General features: G+C 39.2%; 1 protein-coding gene across 1 annotated transcript in view; it reads right to left on the bottom strand.

Annotated features, from left to right (window-relative positions):
* Positions 1–378: 378 nt before the first annotated feature.
* The window catches only part of TINAG (tubulointerstitial nephritis antigen), a 36,333-nt gene continuing 10,904 nt past the window's right edge, over positions 379–25,807 (bottom strand). The window contains exons 5-11 of the mRNA XM_088137134.1: positions 24,923–25,046; positions 24,112–24,259; positions 17,007–17,184; positions 16,531–16,576; positions 13,285–13,399; positions 5,353–5,398; positions 379–3,239 (exon numbers count right to left, since the gene is read on the bottom strand). Of these exons, the coding sequence (XP_087993260.1) occupies positions 3,123–3,239; positions 5,353–5,398; positions 13,285–13,399; positions 16,531–16,576; positions 17,007–17,184; positions 24,112–24,259; positions 24,923–25,046 (774 nt within the window). The 3' untranslated portion in view covers positions 379–3,122. The remainder of the gene's footprint in view (positions 3,240–5,352; positions 5,399–13,284; positions 13,400–16,530; positions 16,577–17,006; positions 17,185–24,111; positions 24,260–24,922; positions 25,047–25,807) is intronic.

The raw sequence follows: 25,807 nt of genomic DNA, 5'->3' as shown, positions 1-25,807 counted from the left end.
GTTGGTTAAAAAACACATGCCTCCTTTGAAAAGGGATGTGCTTTTTAACTGATTTTGGCTTTTGATTGTTTTTTGGTCTTTTGCCACAACCAACCATACTGAGATGTCCTTGTGATTTAGGCATGCAGTACTAGCCAGTTATAGCTGTGAGGCTTACTTAGGTAATCGACACAGTATTTGAATTGTTTTGAGCATTTAAATCAAGGACTGCATAAATGTTTACTTATGATTACACTTTTGGTACAGTTGAAGTTCTCTTTACATCAATCATTCTCAGCTCTCTCTAGGCACTTGCAATATACAACAGCACTAATTAAGTGAGATTAACTCTCTCTGTGTTTACAAATGGCTTTCTTTATAGCAGCAATGACTGAGGAATCCTTCTATATGCTTTATTATGGGTAGATAAAAGTAGAACATCATCAGCTACAAGAAAGTCATAACAGGAATAGACATGCCTATTAGATGCACAGTAGGAAAATACATTTTATTTCAAACCCAGAACAAGATATCACATTCTGGAAGTTCTGTCACATGGAACTTCTGGAAGACTTTTGCACATGTGTCCAGCACCTGATCAGGGGGTGGGGTGAAGGAAGGGGGAAGGGAAGAGACTACTGTAGAGAGAAAGGGGGAGGGAAGTGGCTCTGTGGGATCGGAGAATGGGCCAATAATCTGCTCTCCCAATTCCCTTCCTGCTGATTCTTGGGTGGCAGTACCTGATCTTACTTTACTAGGCAAAATATACCCCAATCCCACTCCCTACAGGCATGGGTGGACGGCGTTCATGCTGTAATGCCTGATCCACATGGAAATGGGGTGGGTTCTACCCAGTGAGGCAGAGAAGCATTGCCTGCTTTACTGGGCAAAATCACATATGCACAAGCCCAGGACCAGGTTTTAACAACTGATCTCTCACTTGGGAAGAACAGTTGGTGATGGTTTTTCCTCCCAGCACATGATGCCCAGTTGCTTTCCTTACATTATCCTACAATCAATATATCAGGACAGAACTGGTTGCTCACCTCCAGAAAGAGCTCAGCAACAAGGGCAGGGTGAAGTAGGGCAGGATGAAATACAGACTAGAGAGAAGCACAGAATTGCAACTATGAGGAATGGCCCTGTAATTTTATCTGGAATCAGCAGTGCAACACCGAAGGATACCACCATGCACTCAACCTCTCCTGATTTGATTTAAAATAAAGTGCTGCCTTTAATCCTCCCATCTCTATGTCACTTATGGGGAGGTAGAAGGACCTGAGTGGGCCTAATGTCCATTCTTCCCAGCTTTAGTACTTCAGGGTCTGCCACATAGAGTAATTTGGCTTACTTTCCTAGGGGACAAACAAGCTTCATAGTTGCCCTTTAGCTTCTGGCAACAGAGCTCAGAATTGCTCCCTCTTCTCACAGTGGGTATAAAATGGCAGAATTTGAAGCCCTCCTGTGCCTTTTAGTGCGTAGGTGGGGGATATACAATACGTACACATCGGAAGGGGGTGAGTTTTTTATGTGGATAAGGTTAAATGAGGAAATATATGATTGCATGACTCTGTCTGTGGAAAGTTAATAGAAAAAATATGTCTGAATCTTTGTGTTAACCAAAGTGTCCTGAATTAATTTAAGGGGAAAATTATTATAGGGGTTGCTTGGAAATAACTTTATTGCAGTTGCTAATATTGTTGTAAAGGGAAATGGTTTTTTTTAGAGAAAAGGAATGCAGGCTGCTATTTTAATTTATTTATTCATATATATAGTTTTGTCTCTGTATGCAAGTTCATATTAATACATCTATGCTTTCTTTCAATTGAATCTACTTCATTTTGTGACTGGACATGCTGCCATAGCAGAGTAACTACCATCATGGGGCAGACATTTGGAGACGGTGTTCCTGCCATTTCATTAGAATAGTCAAAGTAGTCCTGAGTCAAAATAATCTTTGTGGACCCCCTCATGGTTGCTGCCGCCAGCAGAATCTGAAGTTACGTTGTTGGAGATGCAGTGAAATTAATGTTTCATTTAATGAAGTGTCCAACAATTGTTCCATTTCGGAAATAAGGAATTATATGCATTAACTCAAGTTTGAGACTCAGTATTTTCAGATGTTCATATTCTTTTGAAGTTTATTCCTACCAGATGGAAGTTGATATCTGGACAAAGAAAGTGGATTTTCAATACCCTTCTTACAGCATTGGAAAGATAAACATATGGCCCCAACTATCCAATGGACTGCAGAATTGACATTACCAGCAATTTATGAACCACTAAGTTATTAAAATAGACTAGCTGTGGATGATTGTAATGAATTATGGCTTCCATTCTTTGAAACATTTATTGTACAATTTTCATGCATGTACGTGTGTCCATTAGTTTATGTCCTGTATGTTTTTATTTCTTTTTTAGCTTTCTTTTTTTCTTTTATAATTTTGTGTATTTCTTTTTCTTTGTGTTTTGTATTCAGTTAATAAAAAAAGATTTCTTGTGGGGAAAAAAGAAGGACATGAAGGTCTTCCCACACTGCTATACTCCCGCAATTGGTGTTCAGAGACAAAAACAATACAGCTAGCCATTATTACTCATAGCTATCAATAGGTTTGTCCTTTTTAAGCCTGTCTTAACTCCTTTGAAAGACATAGTCATGCAAAGAAATACTTTTAAGCAAAGACAAGGATACAAATACATCTGAATACAAATATAGATTTAAATAATGATGTTCATCTGGACTTTTTGAAGCAAGCCAGTTACGTTTTTTGATGCATGTCTGTCAGGGACTCTGGTGGTTAAAATACATAATCTCACAAGGCTGAAAATGTTCACAGTTCAGAAGAAAAGAAAGAATCCTGCCCAGTTGTTTTCATTCCATGATTTCTGTCTTTGGACTGTTCCAATAATGAATATGACCATCTAAATACCAGTAGAGGTGAAGGAAAAACAGGTAAAGGAGTCTTTCATCATGCTGGACATACATTTAAAAGTTCACTGACAGTATAATGACTTACATAGAAATGTAGCATATTAGTGAAGAGAAAATAACAACTATAAGTTTGCACATTGATGTTAGAGATTATATATTCCATTTATACAAAAGATATGTAGAACAAAATAATGGTCATAATGAAAATCTCTTAAAGGTAACATTTGGTAGCTATAATCAGTTTTTCAATATTGCATTCATTTTGTCCCCGTAAAATCCTGAAGTAACCATTTTCTCCCCAGGAGATTCCCCAGGAATTTGCAGCAATCTAAGGGGAGAGGAGAGAGAATATTTTATTATGGTGAATGCTGAAAAGAAGAAAGAGAAGAGCAAAAGGGCATCTGTGGTGTTCACAGTCTTGTCCTCATCCAGTTAGATTATCACTTCCAAATGTTTCTTTTAAAGAACTTCTAAAGAGCTACTTGAGGACCTAATGTATCTATGTAATGCTAATGAATAATTAACAACCAGATAGGTCTTTTTTTTTAATGCCAAGTAGGATGATCTTCATCTGCATTGCAGTGAACAGAGAAGTAAGAGACAGTTTAAACTTTCCCTCCCCAGCTGAGATCCTAATAAAAATAGACCCCTTCTTGTAACGCTCTCCAGACCTTCTGAGACTGGACAACATGTTATTAAAGATACATCCTGCCCCTAAGGGTGCCCTTTCGTATAGTCTCTGTGTGCTGATCTGGGGTGGGCGCTATGTGTGATCAAACGTTATCCCACGTTACCCCATTCCTTTTGCAGCTAAGATGGTGCAAGAGGAAATGCTGCAAAGATAGCTCTACAGCAGTGTTTTTCAAACTTGGCAACTTTTTGCTGGCTGGGGAATTCTGGGAGTTGAAATCCACACCTCTGAAAGTTGCCAAGTTTGAAAAACACTGCTCTGCAGTATTAATGTGGAAGTTGCAGCCTGAGTGGTTTCCCTCTGATAGGAATGCTCACTTCATCCCACCAGCTCCCTCCTTTCTCTAGTCTTTTTTAAAGATAAGAGAGTAGCTTTGGAGTCTCCCTTTACGGTAGCTGGCTTAAAAAAACACCTATACAAATAGGTACAGCATAAAGTGTGGATGAGGACGGGGTGCTGACTGACTGGCAACTTTTGGGTGCTGCTGTTGCTCAGCTAGAAGAAGCAGTGGTGGACACACGAGCTTCACTGTCTAGAAGTGGTAAGGTGATGGTCTCCTGCCACACATTACTGACATTAGAGTGGCAGGAAGGAAGGAATAAAATGATACAGATCTATGGCTGCTTGAAAGTATCTCATTCATCCCATACTGGACCTGATATATTACAGTCATCTCTTCTCTACAGTTTTGATCACACATCGCTTCATGAAAAGACCTCAAAGTTTCAAGAACCTTGTAGTTCATTAAGTGGCAAAGTCCAATCCGAGACTAGTAAAATTATAACCCGAAAGTGAACACGCAGATTAGCTGCTGTTTGACATAACTCTGATCAGTTTCTGACATCTTTTTTAAAGCTTTAGAGTCCCTCGGCCCTTTTCTGGCTTTTGTGCTTCTATTTTTTTCCCCTCTGTGTGTTAAGGCATAAAAATAATAAATCATTTTTTAAAAAAATAATGTTTAAAAAGCTTATGAGCAGCCAAGTAAGGCAATAGCAGGGATTAGGGCTGACCCATCTGCTGTTTTTCAGGATATGTAGTCTGCTTTGTGTTCCTTAGAATAAAGAGCTCCAGCAACAACAACAACTTCTGAAAAAGCCCTGTGGTTATCGGCCTTGATACGTATCTTTTCCCCTAGCAGTGCTATTAACGAGAGGGGCAGAGCGGTTCAGTCGGGAAAATTAGTGCAGGGGGAAGTGTTATTATGCTAATAGGGATCCCTCCGCTGGTAGTCCAGTTTGGAGCAAATCTAGTGGGAATTAAAGAGGAATTAAGAAGATGGATCCTCTGAGGGGAAAACATGTTTTAAGCATGTCAGTGATATGCCCCTTTTGGTTATTAAAACCAATCAGGAAAGACCATGAATCTGGGCACAAAAAAATGAGCAATGAAAATTTACATCTCTTTTTTTCCCTTCAGGTGTTTTGAAAGTTCAGAATTACACTTCTAGCGGCTTTTTTGACCCTCAGCAACAAAAAAAAATGCAGGGAACATTTTGACCAAGAAAATGACTAGAGGGGAAACTTAAATAGCTTCTCTCCACCCGTCTTCCGTAGCTGAATTAGATGATTAGATGAAATCAAAAATGGGATTATTTACATGAATGAAGACTGTTCTCACTACAAGATAGCTATGTGTATATGTTTTGCTGAAAATTGATTGTGTTAATTACAACTACCTTGTCTATTAATTTCAAAAGGAAACAAGCACAAATAACTTTCTCTGGATTAGAGCTTTGTTCCTGAGCACTTACCCAATATTTTTGCCATTGTCCTTCTGCATCTTCTAGCATACCCCACCTATTCAAAGAGAAGACATTAGTAATACATATTTTTCCCCCTGGACATCTTAGAAGGATCTTTAAAAAAAAAAAGGAGTGGAGGAGAACTTTTGTCTATTTTTTTTAGAGAGAACAGTGAGTATAAGAATAACAAAATCGTCAGTTTATTATGGTCCCTGACCAGCATTAGCAAAATATAGGTGCATATATATAAATTCCCCTCTTACCCCTATGGGTGGTACGTGTCTTCCTCAATCTCAGGTCCTCTACCAGAGGCCTGGGAGTTTGAGGGTTCTGCGCAGTATCTTAGCTGTTCCTAGCACTGTGCGTGTGTGTGTGTGCACGCGTGCGCGCGCGCACACACACACACACACACACACACACACATATATATATATATATATATATATATATATATATATTGATGCTAGGAGAAAACTTACAATATTAGAGCACAGCCTTCCTAAAATGTACTATTTTTTCTTAATAGGAGTTGTGGAGTGGAGGGATTGGGTGGAAAACAGCCAAGAAGCTGATTAAAAAAGAGTGGAGTGGAGTGAAAATGAACAAATGTGAAGACTTTTCCCTTTCTGTCTTTCTATGTTTAGCTTAATGCCCACCCACCTATTCCATGGCTCTGAATGTAATTTGTAGATGTGGGGCTACAGATACTCCCAGGTATAAAGCATCCAATGAGACTGGTAATAATCCATTCTACAGCTCTTCTTGTTAAAGGAACTCTTGCTGTGGCATCAGAGGAAAACGTAGATGCTGTAATGACTTATGTTGTCACCAGCAGGTTATATAAAAAGTCAGTTTAATAGATGCTACCTTTTCAACTAAATGAAGGGCACTTCCACATCAATTCTTTGAACCAATTCAGAATCAGTTTTGAAGTGGTTTGATCACCCAATGTTGGCTGGGTTGGAAAGCTGAGGGAATTTATTGTTGAATTTATTATGTGGTATATATAATTTGCATAACTAAGATATATCTGAAATTGCAGCAAAGCTAGTCTTTTGCTTGAAGTAATGCTGCTCTGCAGAGCTTATGGGTAGATTATTTACCCAATGGAGGGAGCTCTTGCTTCATCTTACTTCCCAGGTCCTTTTGCCTCCTCATCCTACCTCCTAGTTCCCCTCCACAAAACTATGGTACTGTAGTGTTGTTCTCAGTGATCAGCAGAAGAGAAGATAAACTCCTACTGAAGTTATGGGGAGCAGAAACAGTGGCGGTGTAAAAATGCCCCAAATTTCTCAATTTGTCTGGAGTGGCTACTATAGCAAGCCTGTGCTAATCCTTTGCAGATGACCCAGTTCCACAAGGTTGTAACTGAGCAGTCACTCCTATGGGAGAGATGGAGTAGGAGAATTCTTATTTATAACAACCTGGCTCTGGAATAAACATGAAACAATGAATATGAAATGATCTGGAAAGCATGCAAGTAAGAAATTTATTAAAGGTATATGGACTGTTCTGACTTTGTAGAGAACAACACTATTCTTTCACGAAAAAGATCTGGAAATAATAATGCAAGCACTAACAACCCACAAATTAACTGTATGGATAACATGTAGCTATTCAGAAGACCTTGTAGACATGGCTGCATGTCTGAATCTGCAGGCGCTGTTTCATACTAATTGCTATTCAAATCCCTTTTTTATTATGTTCCCAAGAGTGAATGTTGGGAACAAGCACACAGTTCTCCCTTTTCCCCATTAGTGCTTTATATGTTCGAATGTAAGCATTATTGAATAGCGTCTGTTTTAAAGCATTCATTTCCAAGTGCTTGGTTTATGGGCAAATGACACTTTTTACTACCCTGCTTTGGAAAATAGGTGACCTTGTGCTATAGCCAAGCGCTATGCAGGCAGCTTAAGCAATTTTCTTTGATCTAGTAGGCTAGAAGGATTTCTGCTCAGTGTGAGTGTGGCCACAGTTCCCCATGGCTTATCTCATATTGCTATAACTGTATAGGAAGCAGATTTCATAATCTTGCCCTTATTTGTATTCTCGGTCAACTCACCACAGCACCTACCCAGCTAGAATTGCCAACAATAAAGCACAACAAGAAATAAATCACAGAGCACCTTGGTTTGTGCTGAAGCTAATCCACTAAAAAATCTAATAGTTTATCTAAAGAAGAGATACAGACCAGATCGTAAGGATACTATTTCTTAACAGACAACCTTTACTCCAAGGACTAGTTCCAGAGGCAGAGCACATGCCATGCAAACGGGAGGGCCTAGCATTTCGAGACAAAATTAGAAATTACCCTTGTCAGTACTGACAGTATTAAATTCAATAAACCAAGAGTGTGACTGAATAAAAATATATTTCCATTTCTAGTCTTGTCTCATGTAGGAGAATGGAAAAAAGTAAGTGGAAAATTGAAATGGAAAATAGGAATAGAGAAGTGTGATATCCAATAGAACAAAGAAAACCTGATTCCCCCGTTTTAAGAGTGTCCTTCAAGCCCTGCTCTTGGCCGCTACTCCTTTCGCCTCACCAGCTCCATTCTCACTATCCCCCGCCCAGCTTCAGAAAAGGATGGGATGGATGTGAATTCATTGCCTTCAATATTCTTGTTTCATGGTGCACTAGAATCTCCAAACTGCTAGAACAATTTTCCACGAGAGGGAAAAAAGTGCAATTTCAAAAGAAGTTGTATTGTTGCTCTTGCACACTAATAACTGCCCAGTTGATAAGGAAGAATGAGGCAATGGCTGTCTTAAGCAGCAGAAAAGGCAGTCACTTGTGAGTTATTTGACATTACTATCACTGTACCTTTTGTAGAAGAAGAGAAGTATTTCTGGAGGTTCCCACATCAGATAGCAGAATAACTTAGGTAATTCTTTGGGGTACTCAGATTTATTGAATGAAAGAGTGACAATTTCTGCTTCGTCTCAGGCAAAAAATGTATGAGCTATCTCTAATTTTATAATATTTGTGTGTGTGTGTGTGTGTGTGTGTGTGTGTGTATTCGTGTCTTGTAATCACTTGTCTGTCCTATCCATGTATAATATGGGATATAAGGTGAAATTTCTGCCCTGCCTCAGGCTACAAAAGACGTTGGACTTGCCACATGGGCAATGTCTATTGGCATTTCAACTGCTACAGAAGGCAGAGAAGATTATCTTTGCTATTGATATTCCCTCCTTACATTGGAGATGAAATATTCCTGCATTTTAAAAAGCACTGCAGGGAAAAGGTGAAGAAGCCTTAAGTGCATTGAAAATGTCTTTTAAATAAGTGTATAAAATTTAAATGATAGTTAATAATCTATAAAGTTCTCTTTCTTCTGAAAAGCATTAAAGAGAACAATTACTTCTACAACAGTACCATTTTCCATTTTTTCTGTATTCATTAACAGAATCTCAAGTCCTAAGAATAAGAATAAACAAGTAATGAAAAGCAAATACCTTAATGTTTCACTATATCATATAAACTATTATATCAATTTCAGGAAATTCAAAAGGAAAAGCAGTTTAAAGCAATAGAGTACTATTTTAAGATTCCAAATTGAAATTGATGTGAAATTAGTCAGTAATATCCATGAACTCTTCCTTAACTATCAGAGTAGCAAGTTTCTGCAATAAGGGTTTTTATAGAAGGCAATACAGAAAATATAAATATTAAAATAGCCTTCTTAGTGCTGATATATGCTATGAAAGCTGGACACAGAGAAAGATCAAATAAAAGAAGAGAGACACCTTCAAATTATGGATTTGGAAATGGTTAAGTAAAGGTCAATGATAAATGGTGAGTAGACTGGATTCTTGGAATCTCTCCAGATAAGGAGAGGACAGGAAATCACCCACATGTGCTCCAGACAGCTGCTTCTTGCGAGGAGACTGCAAGACAAGAGTTTTCCATGGGTTTGAGTGCGGGAGATGACGGGATCAGCCATCTTGCTCGCAATTGTGGCGGAGCCTTTTGAAGGACACTAAGTTCGCAAACTTCACTTTCTAATGACTTTTGCAAATTGCCTATTAACTGTTTTAAAGCTATTAGAGATCTTCGGAATGACATGTTTGAAACGTCTTCATCTGGTGAGTACACTTTCAACACTTCTGAGTTGTTTAAAAAGGAGTATTAGGATTCCTCCTGGGGATGTGCTAGCATTCAACTTTGCATGCACTGACATCCAATACAATTTATTAACTACATGGGGCAATAGATGTAGGAGTAGCTATCTGAGGGGTTCTGCACATTTACCTCCATTACTTGTCCAAAAGGCTGACTTTGTATGTCTCTACACGGCTTGTCTCCTGTTGGTAGGACTGATGTTTTTAGATATTTCATCCCATCTTTCTCTGTTTTATATCTTTGTATCTCTTCTGACTCCACCCAATGCTGTACATCTACTCACCTAACTCACTCTTTCTCCATCAAGGAAGATAAAAGACTATGGGCTCTGATGTATAAATTGACTTAAGTAACTCAGGCTTTCCTATCACCATGCAGTTTTCTAAATAAGGCTTATCTTCGTTTTTCTTTCACACAAGAACCAGTCAATAGGTTTCTGTCCCCTCATGTTCTTTCTCCTGCTATATAAATGTTCTGCTATCCAAGAAGTAACACATCACCACCAGCTCACTGCACAGTTGGAAGACACGTATACCTGGCTTTGACCTGAGAATAATTGAGCAACAATGATAGGTTTCATCCCTCGGGAAAGAGGATCTGCAGCAGATCACCCCCTTTCACTTGCAAGAGTGTGTGAACAAGAAGGAATCTTAAGAAGGAGGTCTGGATGAAAAGGAAGATGTTGATTTGTTTTTCAAAAGCCAAACTCATCTCCTGAAGGAGTAGTTTCCAAGAGTAAAATAAAATAAATAAAATAGAATAGAATTCATAAAGTGAATAAAGAAGATAAAAGAAACATTTCTGATTACATTGATACAGGTTAGGATGTTCCGCATTTCACACTAAAATAGTGTGCTCAAAGTCTGATTTTGAAGTTAGATCAGAGAAAATTTCCAACTAACCCATATCCTGCCTTGAGTGCTCAGAAGAGAGCTATGAGTGAAAGAAAAAAAAATTATATTCAAAGCCTAGCAAAAAAGTTTTCTGAGCTAGTTTTCTTCTCCATCCCTGCCATCTCCTGCTCTCTCTCTCTCTCTCATACCCTCATATACACAAAAACTAAACAAGCAAACAATAACTTTAGAGGGAACAGAAGTAATTTCCTGAACATTCTTTTCAGTTTTTGGAACTCCAAATCCTTTCATTAGAAAGATACTTGCAATAACTTACAGAAGTATCTCATGTTTTAAAGACAATACAATGTAATTTTGCCTCTTCTAGTAATCTATCTATTCTCTAGAACAATCTTTCCCCGCCTTACCCCAGATATACGAAAGGTCCCAACCCTGCTGGCTTTAGGAAAGAGGTTCAGATCTGGTATTTGAGTGGAGACCCCTTTTAGTTGTTTTAATTGTCTTGCTTGGTTTGCCATTTAATTGTCTTTGCCATTTGCCATTTTAAAAAATATACTGTATTTTTAATGATGTATGATTTTTATTTTTTTGCTAATATTTATTTTTGTTGTGTGCCACCCAGAATCACATTGTTTGAGTTAGGTAGCCTTATAAATGCTTGAAGTAAAACAATCAATCAATAACCTCTTACCAAAATCAGTGTCATTGGATTATGCTATAAATATTAATCTGAATAAAGATTCAGATTAGGAAAGTAATTTAGCTCTGCCTCTTGGGGACAGTAGCATTGCTTCACTTTGAAATGTAATTATTTTATTTATGCTGGGCTATAGGAAAGAGTCCAGCATAAATAAAATAATTGCATTTCAAAGTAAAACAACACTGCTGTCCCTGAGAGGCAGAGGTAAATTATTCTTTTTATGTTGGGCTGTAGGAAGCAATAGTGTAGTGATTCAGGCACCAGGCTAGAAACTGGAAGACGGTGAGTTCTAGTCCTGCCTTAGGCCTGAAAGCTGGCTGGGTGACTTTGGGCCAGTCACTCTCTCTCACCCCTGGGAAGAAGGCAATGACAAACCACTTCTGAAATTTGTAAAAACTTGTCCAGGCAGTTGCCAGGAGTCAACACTGCCTCAAAGGCAGGCGTGCGCATGCACGCACACACACACAAACAGTACTACGAGTGGGGGGTGGGGAAAATCTGGTGGCTGTGAGTTGTGCTGTGTTTTTTTTTTTTTTTAGAAAGTTCTTAATATAGATTCTAGGAAACTCTTTATATTTAAACATCACATTTTCACAGCTTTCCATTTGTCTCCTTCCCCATTTCTCTCCTAAATGCTTCCTGTTTGCTCCAGGGTCTGTGGAGACTTGTAGCACTGGTTCTACGACATCCCTCTCTTTCTTAGACAGAAACAAAGAATGATAAACCAATTCTTCTAACATTATTAAGTATTGACGTTCCAAAGATATCTAGAACTCATGAACAGAAGAGCTCACTGAAAACGATATAAGTGAAATCTAGGGGGCCTTTGAACAAGTCTGCCACTTCTGTTTGTCATCCCCAGGATGAAGCTCATCTCCAGGCTTCTGACTCTTCCTACTGAGCCACCCCTGTGGTGCCACCATCCCGCGATGCAGCAGTCACGACATCAGAAGTACAAAGGATGACCTCCATGCTGGATTCCAGTTGAAATAGGACTTTTCTCAAGTGCTTGGCATTTCGGGTTAAAGCACGACCATCATTGGTGTTAACTAGTTTGCAGGCAGACTCAGAAATACTCTGAGGGATAACATCGTGAATATTCTTATCTATTGGCTGAAGTTCATCACCAGCCAGATAGTTAGCAACATAACACCTAGTCCCCAGCTTTAAAACTGTTGTTTAAGTGTGTGTGTGGAATCAGCATAATTAGTCATTTGGTCCCTGTTCAGATGATGTTCTCTAAGCTGAATTGTACACCTTCATTTCAGGACCAAGACAAGGGAGCTTAATACAAATATCTTGAGAAAGAAGCCACCTGGCAGGAGTCACCTTTGAAGCCCTGTGTGTAGAACAATATGACCTTAAAATCTGAAGCATTTCCTTTCTTCGAGTCCTCCCTTAACAATGTACATCCTGCTGAGCTTTTTTTTTTTTTTAGTAGCAGTGAAATTGCTATCTTCCCATTACTGTTGGGACAATAAGGAGAAGCCTAGATAGGTTTAATGCCATAAGACTGGGGAAAGAAATTGAAGCAAGGCGACTCACAAACTGTTGGGCATTATCAGTAACCACTTCATAGGAATAAACAAAATGAGCAAAAATGTCTTGCAGTACACTGATCATGGCATCAGCCAAAATAAGTGACAACACAACTGCCTTCAGGTAAGAGAAGAAAGACCAACTATTACAAGCACATATGCTTGTTGTATGTATCCAATAATGTCAATGCCCAATTTGGTCCAAGGGTGAAGTGGTACTCGAAGAAGATATAGAGGGCAGATCATCATCTAACCGTTGACTCTGCATACAAGCAGCACAGCTCTTGATAAAGTGTCCCACATCTAAGTCCATATTTAGCTAGTAAAACTTAGCATGCAGAATCTGTTTGCTTTGTGCCATGCCTTAATGCATTTCATGAGCTAATGTTCACAATCTGCACACTTTAGCTTTATATATAAGAATGTACTCAGTCTATAGTGAGAGATTGTGTAGGTAAAGTTTGACAGCTGGGTTGCGATGGAAAGGAAAGTGAGAGAAGACATGTTGCATTGGTTGAAGCCCAAATGTATAGCATGTAGCCCACTATGTCACTGTCCTATAGTTCTGGCCTATTTATTTTGGCCTCTTAAGAAAGCTCCTCTCTGCTTGATAGAGATTCCTTAAGCATCAAGAGAAGGAAATGCTCCATGTCCTGTGCAAAGTCTTGTCTGGCTGTTACGTATTATGGAAAGGACAAGGAGACGCAACCATGGATTTACTTACCCAATTAATTTGACAGAATGGAGTCTCTCCTGGTGCTCATGCTGTGGTTCTCCACTGGTATGCCTATAAATCCCACTCTTATAAAGGAAGAAATCATCATATACTTTCATGATCGCTGAAGGATAGTAGTGAATGAAAAAAAGCAAAAAAAAGTTATTTTTAATCCTAATTTTAACTAGTGTTCATTGCTGAGACATCATTTTATTACATGGAAAATTATTTAGCAATCCCTCTTAGACTAAAAGCTTTAAAGATAAACAAATAATTCAGAGGAGACATTTGTGTTAGTAGAAAATCCACAGTCAAAGTCTCTGGTGTACTACTGCTTCTTTCTGTTTTTCCCAATCTTTGTATTTTATGCAGGCACATGAGCCCACTTTTTCACTTGATTTCTTCCTCATCTTATGATACCTTGTTCAGAATTTTTTGAGGTTTTACTTAAAACACGAAACCAGTGAGAACTTCCTCCTGTTCTGTCATTTTCCCAGGAAGAGGGGGAAAAAGTGTGTGTGATGGGCATCTGGACTGGAAAGAGGGAAATGATGGTATATGCATCTGATGTCATGACACAAATGATGTGGCTTACATACTTGCATCAGACATCATGATACAAGTAGGGTAAGTTGCATCCTTTGCAGGATAATGCCACAACACAGGTGTCATAATCTTGATACCACCGCAGTGCTGCTGACTGTGGATCCTTGTTGTAAACATCCACCTGATGCATGGATATAAGGAAAGGAAAACTTGCACTGCTTTCAGACAGCTAATAAAGCACATTGAATTATTTTGAGAAAACAGATGTTTCTATTTCTTTTCCTCTGTTTTCCATTTTAATTCCAGTCCAGTCAAGATTGAGTGTTCCTCCTTTTACTCCATCTTATCTTTATACCTTGCCTGTTGCTACATCCTTTTTGGAAACATTTGCCCCTCTTTCATCCAATCCCTCTCACACCCACAATCTGTTCTTCCTTACCATTCCCCCAAGTTTCTCATGCCAGGATCTCTTTATTTCTCTCATTTTCAGATTCCTACTGAAAATCATTAGACTATAAGACAAGATCTGCTGGATCAGGCCGTAGGTCTATCTAGTCCAGTATTATGTGTCATTCAGGAACCAACTGAAATGTGCTGGAAAAGCTGTTGTGCCTGGACTGAATGGTTATTATCCCTGTCCTTTGTCATTTCCCACCAGTCAATATTTAAGGCATGCAACCCATTATTCAGGTAAACAGTCATCAGTGTTAGAAATCATAAATTGCCTTATCCTCCAAGAACTCTTCCAGACTCCTTTTATAATGATCCAACTTGGCAGCCATTATTTATCATTCACTGATAGTAAATTCCATGGTTTAACTGCGGGCTACGTGAAAAAGCCTTTCTCTCTATTGGTCCTGAATCTCCCTTCATGTACTCTAAGTTGAAGATCTTATATGCTAACACTGTGAGAGAGGGAGAAAAATTATTCACACCGGTGTCTGTGGGAGGGGGAAATGGCAACAGCTACATGAGGATGTCAGCATGCAGATGCTGTATTTAGTAGATTTCTAAGGGTGCCCACACATCAAGGAATCTGATCATATAGGTATGCATCAGACATTGTGACACAAGTACACACATGTAGTATTTGCATGACAACACATGCACAGATGTCATCATTTTAGCATAACTGAGGTTTGTTAAAGATACCCCTAACTACTCTTTCTCCACATTGCCTTTGCCATTAATCATGTTATATGCCTCTATCACATGACCTTTTACTCACCTTCATCCAAGCAAAAGAGCCTCAGCTGCTCTAACCTTTCTTGCTAGAGCAGCTGTTCCACCCCCAGTAATTTTGGATGCTCTTTTTCTCCTTTTTCCAAGTCTATAATACCAGCCTCAAGATGCAGTGATCAGAAGTGTATACAATGCTCCAAATGAAATCCCCCCATACATTAGTTAAAAAGTGTTACTGTATTGGCAAGTCTCTTTCTCTTTCTAAGGATTCCAAGCATGAAACAACTTCAGCAGTTCTAATATTGATTTCCCCCTCCCCTCAACTTGTTCACCAAACTAAGGCAACATCCTTCTCTTACTGTGTCTAGCACTCAACTTCAGAATTCACAATTCCTCTGAGAAAACAGCAGTGTTTTCCTGTGTTTTTGGGGCTGCCAAATTCCAAATCAAACAGGGTTTCTGAGTTGCTACTTGATGCAATAAGGTGCCATTTCCATTCCACAATCCCTGCACAGCTATTTGAAGCCAATCTGTCAGGTTCAGCCCAAAGAACTCCACAAGACAGTACAGGTCTAGTTTGATAGCTTTTATTAGCTTTCACCCACAGGACAGAATCTTGCCAGACTGAATCTAAACCTCCCAAGCCAGCAAGCAAACACCGCGAATTCCTTAGGGTGGTGCCAGTCTCATCCTCTTAACCTTCCCACGCTCCTGTTGGGAACTAAGGAAATGCTTATCTCCCCGAGCGCAGCCTTCACCAAACCATTCCATCACACAGCCTGCCTGGCATCTTTGTAACTCTTGCGGGCCTTGGAATGCTGAAGACAGGCAGAAAACAGCAAGAACCAATCAGCGCTTCCTCCAGCTGACCAACAGAAGAGGCAAAAAATGATCATCCCCCCCAGTGTTCTGGTCACTAAGCTGGTCATAACACATGGGGTACAAAATCCCCTTGTCCTGGTCCAGACAGAAAGGGGAAAAAATATATCAGTGTCCCTTTGTTTCCGACACAGATTGAGTTGGAGCTCCTGATTCTTCAAACATTGCCCACTCTAATCCAATACGATGGTATTGATTAGTATGCCTTTTTTTTCATACTTAACAACCATAAATATAGACATTGTTAGTCTATGATTGTTTGGGGGTGAAATAGCTGTGAATGGTCAGTCTCATTGAAACGATGGCACTAGCTTCTGAAGGGACATATGGATGAATACATTATAAATCAAGCTGGGCTGTTGTATTGTATGAAATCTTGCTCTAGGACTGTAAATAAATCATCTAAACTATATCTCAGGCAAATCAAAACTGAGTCAGATAGTAAAATATGCTGACTCCTAGGAAGAATGAGTGTCGCTTTTGTTATTCTAAAGAAAACAGAGGCAACTAACATTCTCAAGGATTTTCTGCAATAAGTCATATATATATAGTTTGCTTTTACACGTCATGCTATTTATTTATTTATTTATTTATTTATTTATTTATTTTACATCAAGCTCAAAATCCCCCCCCCTTTTTTTTCTTTACCTTGCACTGGACCATTTTCTTTTATTTCTCTCATTATATCAGCCACCTAGCATTGGGGAACAAACAAACAAAAACATGGTATAATTATTTTTTACCTATATTTTTCTCATATGTATGTTTCTGAATGGGACAGATTATTTATAGAGAAAGAGAATGGTACGTTGCATTTATTAATTGTAGCAAATGGGTTGATCTGGCGATATAAGCACCCTGTTTTCCCTACATTCTCCTTAGAGAAAGAATCCCAATTTAGTATCCTCACACTGTGATGAATCCATTTTTAGAAAGGAATCTCTGCATAGATCGATCTATGATATCTATCTGTCTGTCTGTCTATCGGCTTTGGATAGACAGTCTTGTCTCCAACAGTTTCCAGGTTGGCTTTGGCTAACCTGGAAAGAACCAAGACATTGCCAGGGTCTGAAGTAGCAAAGGTAAATTGCAGGAGTTGAAATGTACTCACACTCAGCACTTACCTTCGAAGAGATTCTGTAGGGAGAGCCACACTGATAAACGTGGTTTGATGTTTCAAACTGATTTGGACACGGCTTTGTGGCTCGCCTTTTCCCCTCGACATCAAATACACTTGAAATGGCACAAGTCATTGGGAGAGGCTGATTCCAGAATAAAGGGTAGCAGGCATGGGATACCAGCCTATTTAGATTAAAATATAAATCAATATTTTAAAACATGTATTTTAAATATCTAGGATTCCTGATTTTACCCAAGGGACTGTTTTAAAGGAATGGCCTTTTAGATTGGTGGTAGGCAATGTATTTGTAGGTGTGGACATACATCGATGATGATGATGATGATGATGATGATGATGATGATGATGATGATGAGTGGGGTGGAGAGTGGTTGTAACTCAAAGCTGCCTCTAACAGGCCCAAGGCAAACATTTTAATTCTTCTTTGTGAATATTTGAATGGGGATTAGTAAAGTAGGTATAATATGCCTATTGGGAGCTTAACACATATACTTTTTAAAAAAGTAAAGTATCTTGGGCCTATGTTAAAATTTAACTTAGTAGTTTGCCACTGAATTTTGATGGTACAATCCTGAGGGGCTCTGGGAAAAGAGAGGCTGGAGATCTACATTTGCCCTCCACGTCACTGGTTGCATATACAGTACACCTGCATTAGAATATGGTTTAGACCCCTGTTTCAGAGAGACATTTCAAAATAATTTACAAGTAACCTGGAAATAACCTATTCTCTAACTTACAACACCGCTACCTGGGGATTAAATATGAGTCCATCTTGATCAGCACTCCAGCAAGGAGAAGAGGTTAAACTCCCACTTCCTCCCTGCCGGAATCCAAATCCCATTTGAAACCAGCTGCTAGACCAGATTGACATGTTTGAAAAAGTGTGTCCAGGTGATTGATGCCACACTGTGTTTGTCTCTGACTCTGCAACCACCCTACTGATATGTGTATAAAATATTCCATGCTAGATGAGATACATCAAAACAAATAATCTGATCGAAGCAACAAGTTAGTAAGAGGATGTGAGCAAGACTGTATCTTTTAAAAGAAGATATTCTTTTAAATATCTTTATAGAAGATATTCTATACCTTGTTATATTTATTTTTTTCCTACTCTTAACTGAAAGCACTTACCACATTATTTACTGTTTTTTCTGAGTCACCAAAAAGTCAGAATAGCTTTTATATCCCACCATTCAAAATGCATACCCTAGGAATCTTCTTTATCTTAAAAAAAGAATGTCCTTGCAGCTACCATGTCGGATAGAATTGTTCTGCAATGCAACAGCTCTGGAATTCAGTTCAAGAAAGTTATCTCCTAACTAGCTATTTTATTATGTTTTGTTGGCTGCTTTGCTGGAGCCAAAATATGACAGTTGTACTGCGGGGATTGGTTCACTCCTTCCATAGAGCCACAGGGTTCCTGGGAATCTAGTTAAGAAAGAGATCTATTGGTAGAATATTAATTGCTTTACAGAGGAAGACAATGCGTTCTATTTTTCTGTGTTTTCTTAACAATGGCGACAAAAAGCTCTCCTCCTAAAATAGTCTAGACTCTCTGATCTGTAATAATTCAATGACAGAGTTGTACTAGTATATGCAAGTCATTCTAGTGTATGGCTGATGGGATGCAGTAAGTAATTGAATTAATCTCCTGAGCTACAATTTGTGGATCTGAATCTTAGTTAAACAGGATCCACAGCAATGTAGATCATATACTTTTTAAGTCTGTCCTCTCACCTTAGAGATGCCTTCTCTAAACTGGGTCCTTTGAGATGTTTTGGCCTACAGCTCCCATCACCCCTGACCATTAATCATGCTGATTCCAACTGATGCAAGTAGGCTGAAACCCCTAGAAGGGGTTGGCTGGGGAATTCTGGGAGTTGAAGTCCACACGTCTTAAAGTCGCTGAGTTGAGAAATGCTGATTTAGAGAATTCTTTAAGGGGTATAAGCATCAGAATTGATTCAAGGCACTCTGCTGCCTGAGACAAAAGACAAGATAGTATCCCATGCTATTGCACAGCAGAAGCTGATCTAGACTGACAGCTGATTTTTATTTTAGCACTAGTGATGGGATCGCATCCTGTGCCTCACTTTAAGAGCATCTAATGATCTCAGGGACACGAGCTAAACTATCTGGAATAGAGAGCTTGACTTCCAAATGGAGATTGATGGTCATGATGCTGTTGATATTACCTCTTCCATACTACCCAATATCCAAGGTCACCATCTTATTCTGGCTAACAACAGAACCAGCCCTTTCAAGATTCCAATGACTGGTAGCCCCATGGAGATGCATATGCATTTGATGACACTTGCCCGGCACATGTTAAAGATCTACCCTTTGGTCTTATGGCTACCTTTATTTGCAGGCTCAGAATGGCATATTCTGTCATAAAGTCAATTTGCGAGCTAATGTATGAGAGGGTAGATTATCTGAAGAAAAAATCAGTAACCCCTTTTCATAATACCAAATAAATAATTAAGGGCTTCTGTCCAATGTTGCTAACAAGATTCCTGTCTTCCCTCCACAAATGGGTATCAAAAATATTTAGAACTATTGTTATGCAGCCATTATTCTGAAAAGTTCTTTAAAAAGACTGACTGAAAAACACAGATGGGAAAGTTCTGATTCATATCTTGGGTCTTCTTATTTTCAGAATTAACCATCAACAATTATCTTTGCGCAGTGTTGAGGGGGAAGTTGGGGAGGCGAAAAACCTATCCTTTCAGAAAATCTTTATGAAGGTATTTCTGTTCCACTTTGGAGAATAATGAGGTGGCTTCTGAAATCTCTAAACTTCAAATACCTTTTGTAGCAAACTAACAATTGAGAAAGGCATTCATAAATATCTTCTTTGAATGAAGCATGGGAAGGGATGATAGAACATTCTGAAATCACCAAGATACCAGAGTAACAGTAACAGAACAAAAGAGAAGCCAATCTCCTTTCCTTTGGAAAGAAGTTGCAGAATTGGGGTGTTGCTGCAAGAAAAGCCTTGCTTTGAGTCTACAGCAACCGACCTTCCTAGGCAGTAGAGGAACTATGGGAATTGATTTCAAGACTGCCATGATGAAATGCCATTTTGACAAAAATCAAATTGCTTCATTGTGTGTGACCTATGATTTCCAGTTTTCAAGGGTAGTGTTCTTAGAAGCAACATAAAGAAAAAATGATTAAGGCATGAATCACTGTGGCCAATTCTTAGTTCCTCATGAAAGGGTGCAGCTGGCACCCCAGATGATATTGAGCTGAGCAAACAGCTCAACTTTTTCAGCTGCTATCAGCTGAGAACGGTACTGGATCCACAGGCTTCACTTCAGAGCCTTCAAAGGGAGTACTATCTTAGAACAGGTTATACCCCAGTTCCAGGTCTGGGAATATACTGATTCAAATGACCTCCATCTTGCCCACTCGTCTGTATATTGGAGCATTAGTTGTATCAGGAAGTGGGTAAATACTTCCACTAATGGAGGGCTACAGTCTCCACAAACCAGCTACCTGCACAATGTGGATTCTTATAATAACCGGACCAACAGATATGACTAGGAACTGCAGGAGGACCACACAGGATTCCGTTTGTGGTGGGGAATGGTAGGCATGCTGTTATACCTACATAGATTGTTAAGCAGGAGGAAGGGTAACTTGGTTCCAGCGAATCTAGCCATGAGCTGCTTTGATCATTGTGCATGGAGGCAATATCACCATGTGTTATCCTAGTAGTCCTTTCCATTTTTGTGGTCTGCGTAACTCAACTCAGGCAGTTTATCTGATAATTACTTTTCTGCATCTCCCGTTTTGGAAGGAAGCTCTATGGAGCAGATTTGAGCAGTTCATGGGTAACATGTACAAATTTTAAATGCCATTTTACATAAGCTTGATGCCAACCTCATGCAATAGCCAATGGATGAAAGATCAAAAGAAGGAATAAAAGATGAAAGTGGAGTGGCAATTTAGAAGCTTCCACTTAGGTCCATCTATATTTTACTATTTCTGAAGAATTCATACATAATACTTTTTTTTTTTTTTAATGAAGGAAATAAACCATTTTAGATCCTCAGAGGGTAGCAGAATACTGCCAGGAAACATGCCAAACCATTTCTGGTATGACAGCTTCAATCAAATTTGCTTTAGCAAGGGAGAAGAGATCTTAAGGCAATGTACAGAAAGGAAAGGCCATTTGAGCCTTTGCTAAACTGAGTTTTCTTCTTTGCCTAAATGCCGACCACAATGACCAAGGGGCACTCAGCAGACAGAGAGCTGCCATGAGTTGGAAGCATCTCGCAGAACTGTTGGATTGTTTTCAGCCAAGGCACGGCTTAAATGGTTCATGGGATCACAAAGAGTCAGCCATGACTTAACGACTGAACAACAACAGCTTAAATGTACAAGGCCCTCAGGACTTTTTAATGGATGGGAGTCTTCAGTTTGCCCAGCAGTAACAAACATCAAAAGCACAAGAAGTGAAAACAAACTGCTTAGCTCAAAGTTTAATTTTCTTATGACTCTGGGACAAAAGTACACTTGCCAATTGAACCATATGCCCAGCGGGAGAGAGAGTGAATGGAGTAATGAAAGAGAGGAAAGGGTGCTTCCAAGGACTTTTAGCTTGGCACTGCCTATGCCAGCATGTGGTCTTGGACAAAGGACTCCCAACAGAATGTACAGCTTAACCCAAAAATGTTTCTGACCCCTCTTCTGCTGTGCAGGCACAATGTATTTTCTAACTGTTTGAGTTTTCCCAAGTAGTACATCAATAGTCAGCTCATGTCTCTGCTCCTGCAACTAGAGAGCAATGAGACCCAGTACCTACTTAGATAGCCCAGTATGTATCTGCTGAGAAGGAAGTCCCACCGGCTTTGATGGGACTTGTTCTCAGATGAGTATGGATTTCTGATCTCAGCTGTCTAAATATTGATACAGTATTTGCTTTAGCTTACTTTTTTTGTGCCAGAGGGAGAGAAAGAGAGAGAGAGAGAGAGAGAGAGAGAGAGAGAGAGTTATATTTTCTTAGGAACCTTGTCAAACCAATTTAGAAAATCAGTATCTCATTGGCATAAACTCTATTTTTATGTCCATCACTGTGAATAGTTGCATAATCACATATTATTCTGTTTTATTCACAGCTGCAATAGAGTATTTAGCCTACAAAGAACAAACAGGCAGAATTCAGATTTTTCTTTGAATGGCAGCTCTAATGTTCTTCATCTATAATCTGTCACATCGTCCCACCATAGCTAATTATGAGCATTGATGAGGGTTTTGTCACTGTTGCAGGACTACTTTCTATTTAGTTCAAATTAAAATATGTGCTACAAGAAATCTTTTTTCCATATTTTTGTGCTACTGTTTTGGTTTCCCTTCCTCATATTGTTGTATGCAATTTCACATTTTTTAAAAGTAGACATTATAAAGGGGTTAGCGCATTTAACATTTATGAAAAGAAGTTGTTAAATGAATTAGAGTTGTGACGAAAATCTAATATATATTTCTTTTACAGGATGAATATAAGTTCACAGGCTTACATATAAGGTTTTGTAGGTTGATCTATGCATTCCAAGTACCTTAATTAACTATAGTTAATTCCATAGCCACATTTGGTTGAGTACACACAACATGCAAAACCAGAAAGTGTGGTTTACAATTCACAGAGGCTCACTGTGATTTGCGAACAAACACTATATAGGAGCAGCTGTGTGCCAGTGTGAAAACAGCTCCACATCTCTCTGATTTATCTCTATCTATCTATCTATCTATCTATCTATCTATCTATCTATCTATCTATCTATCTATCTATCTATCTATCTATCAAATCTATATAGCTGCCCATTTACCAGAGAAACTGTAGGCAATGTACAGAGATAAAAACAAAAACCATCATTTACAAACCCATTAAAGAAACTAGGTTGAGGCCTCTAAAAATATCATTATGAATATGTCAACACAGCCACACCTACCTCTGAGTTCCTTAATATCCTGGAAGGCTAACAGAGTCAGGACTGTCCATATCTCAGGGGGAAGCCTGTTCTACAAGATAGATGCCATGACAGAGAAGGTACATTTCTTGAGACCCACCAAGTGACACTGCTTCACTGATGGTACCTGCAACATGCCCACCCTGTCTGATCTGGTGGGACAGGCAGAAACCATTGGGGAGAGATGGCCCCCTAAGTAACCTGGCCCCATGCCATGTGATTGTATAACATTGGCTGGGTTCAAGAGTATTTCTAGCCCAACCTGAATCTGCAGTAGAGCTGAGGCTCTGGAGCTTGTGGGCCGTTCATTTCTCTATTTGTAGGGATTCTTTCCTCAGCTCAACTCCAGCTCTTGATCCTAGCAGGTCTTCCAAGGGAAAAGGTGGCCTGATGCAAATTCTGTTTCTCCATATTGGAACTGCTGGGGTATTTTTGCATACAACCAGACAAATTCACACCATGTGAATAAGAATATGGACCATGGAAAAGCAATTTATTTTATTTACCTTTTGCAGAGAGCTAGGGTAAGGAGATTGTGGTTATCGCAGGAACTGCAGCAACGGGAGAGTGGGGGTGAGCAGAGATTGTGGCTGCTTGCTGTCAATAATCTTGAAGGCCATTGTGGTCTTCAAACTGCTTTTGAGGAGCTAGGGAGTACAAGCCCTGTTGTTATGGAAATGCCCTGTTTTTCAGTGTCCCACCTGCTGATAAGATCTGGGATGGCCAGTCATGGGTGGAAATCATCTTTCTGCCCTCTATAGAAAGGGACAGGGAAGTCAGTTTGGGCCAGACCTAAAGAAAATGTTCTTGAAGGAAAATCTGTGCCACTGTGGTTCTCCTAAGCATCTGATGGTTAACAGGAATCAGTTGGAGTCTTAAAGCCTTTAGCAGCTTATCTTACACTCAGCCTGTCAATATAGGTTGATAAATGTTATATCACAGAAACAACACCAGCCCCAGTGTCCTTTCCAAGGAAAATGAACCCTGAAAGACAGCTGGCACCCATCCTGAAACTTCTCATTGCTCAAAAATGGGTGGCATGTATATCACAATACTTTTTTCTTTTTTCTATTCTTTTTAAATTCTAGAAATAATAGTAAAAATCATACTTACCCATATTTTTTTAGATAAGACCAAGCGTTGCTTATGCTTCCTCCTTTGCATCCATGATTCTTGATGGCACAAGATATCAGATTCTGAGGTGAAAGGTTGCCTGTGAAACCGCCGTGGGAATGAATTGCTAATCTATCTGCAGCCACACCTATTGGATGGGAAAGAATCAGATGTCAGTTATAAAGCTTTCGGCATGAGATTCCTTAATTTTCCTTATATTACTGTGAAGATACAAGAGCTTTTTAAAGGATTCCCATAAAACTGGGGATACCTTTTGTCATATTTTAGGATTGCAAGTGCAAATAAAATCAGCTGGCTTGGCCAATAGATAGGCAACCATGAAACCTATGTGTCCCAATAGGGTTGCCTGCATAGATGCCCTATGTGTAGTATATCTAACAAAGTTCTCCATTGTTAAAAGTGGGTTACATCAATATAGATGGGTTAAGAAGTGAGTTCAATTCAATTTTTATAAGATCTTGCCCATAGTAGCAACATTCTTTATAAAGAGCATCTATTTCTTCCATCTGATTACATTTTATTGCATATTTTTCTTGCACATAAAGAATCTACTGAGTAAGTTCCAGCTTAATATTTTATTTTTGTTCTCTCCGAAGGATTAAAAGGGGAAAGTACTCTTGCAGTTATTTTTCAAAAGAAGAAGTCTAATGAGGAAGAAGAAATCAAAAATAAACTGGAATGCCATGCTGTCTTTTCAAGTGCACCTAGCAAGAAATCAAGAGTAAGTTTAAGGCAGGTATAGACAGTCACAGTTCTAGGCACAAGCAGTATAGCCAAAAGAGCACATTACTTGCAGTTGAAAAAGCCCAAGATGCTGCACAGTTTCTTTGGTCCAAAGGACCATGAATCCAGCCTGGCCATTCATAGGAAGCCACGAAGATTTCAGGCAAGTCTGCAGCAGCTCCTGTGTTTTCCTAAAAGAAATCAAACAGTTGGGTGCAGAAAGATATAAGGCACCAGCCTGCCCCACTGAAGCACCCACAGACAGAACCATCTCCAGAAAGCCTTGTTCACCCTCTTCCCCTTCAGCTGCATACATAGGCCGTCATTACAGACCACTGTGCACATCTCTCATACATTCAACCAACGTTTGTTCCTTAAGTTGTGTGTGGCAGAGAGGAGTCACGGAGGCATGCACAGACCACTACTTATCATAACAGAGTAGCAGTCACAATGGGAGAGAACAGAGTTCTCTTATGTGCTGTAGAGATCTCTCATTGTGCTGTGACATGCAAGGATTTTACCCAAATGAAAATACGTGCCAATACATACAAGGCAAAAATCATTTTGAAGATGTTTGGAACACTCAGTGTGTTTGGATCCACCTGGAAAATGCTGTAGCAAGAATGCTCTGCAGACTATTTATTAGCTTTGTAACAGTTTACAAAGAGGTGGGAAGTGTGTGATGTTCTGATGTTGAACTAAACTTCCAGTGCTGATGGATGGGAGCTGTACTTCAGCAACATCAAGAGGAAAACAAATTCTCTCTCTTTGGCCTACAGTAAGGTGCAGATATAGTGGAACTATAAAATTAGGAAATAGAGGAAACTCTAAATTTCATTACAAATATTTACCCGGGTAAGTACAATAAGTCGTGAAAAAATCATTTTAACAGGGAAGATTTGTAGTCTTGATTGGTCAATTGCCTATAAAGGATGCATTCTTTGGGTGTTGT

The sequence above is a fragment of the Python bivittatus genome, unplaced genomic scaffold, assembly GCF_059951505.1.
Source record: "Python bivittatus isolate LINGU-HERP-01145 unplaced genomic scaffold, Pbiv_v1 ctg000020_np1212, whole genome shotgun sequence".
NCBI classification, from domain to species: Eukaryota; Metazoa; Chordata; class Lepidosauria; order Squamata; family Pythonidae; genus Python; species Python bivittatus.
Note: the sequence above shows the minus strand (reverse complement) of the source record. Positions and strands in the feature narration are given on the sequence as shown.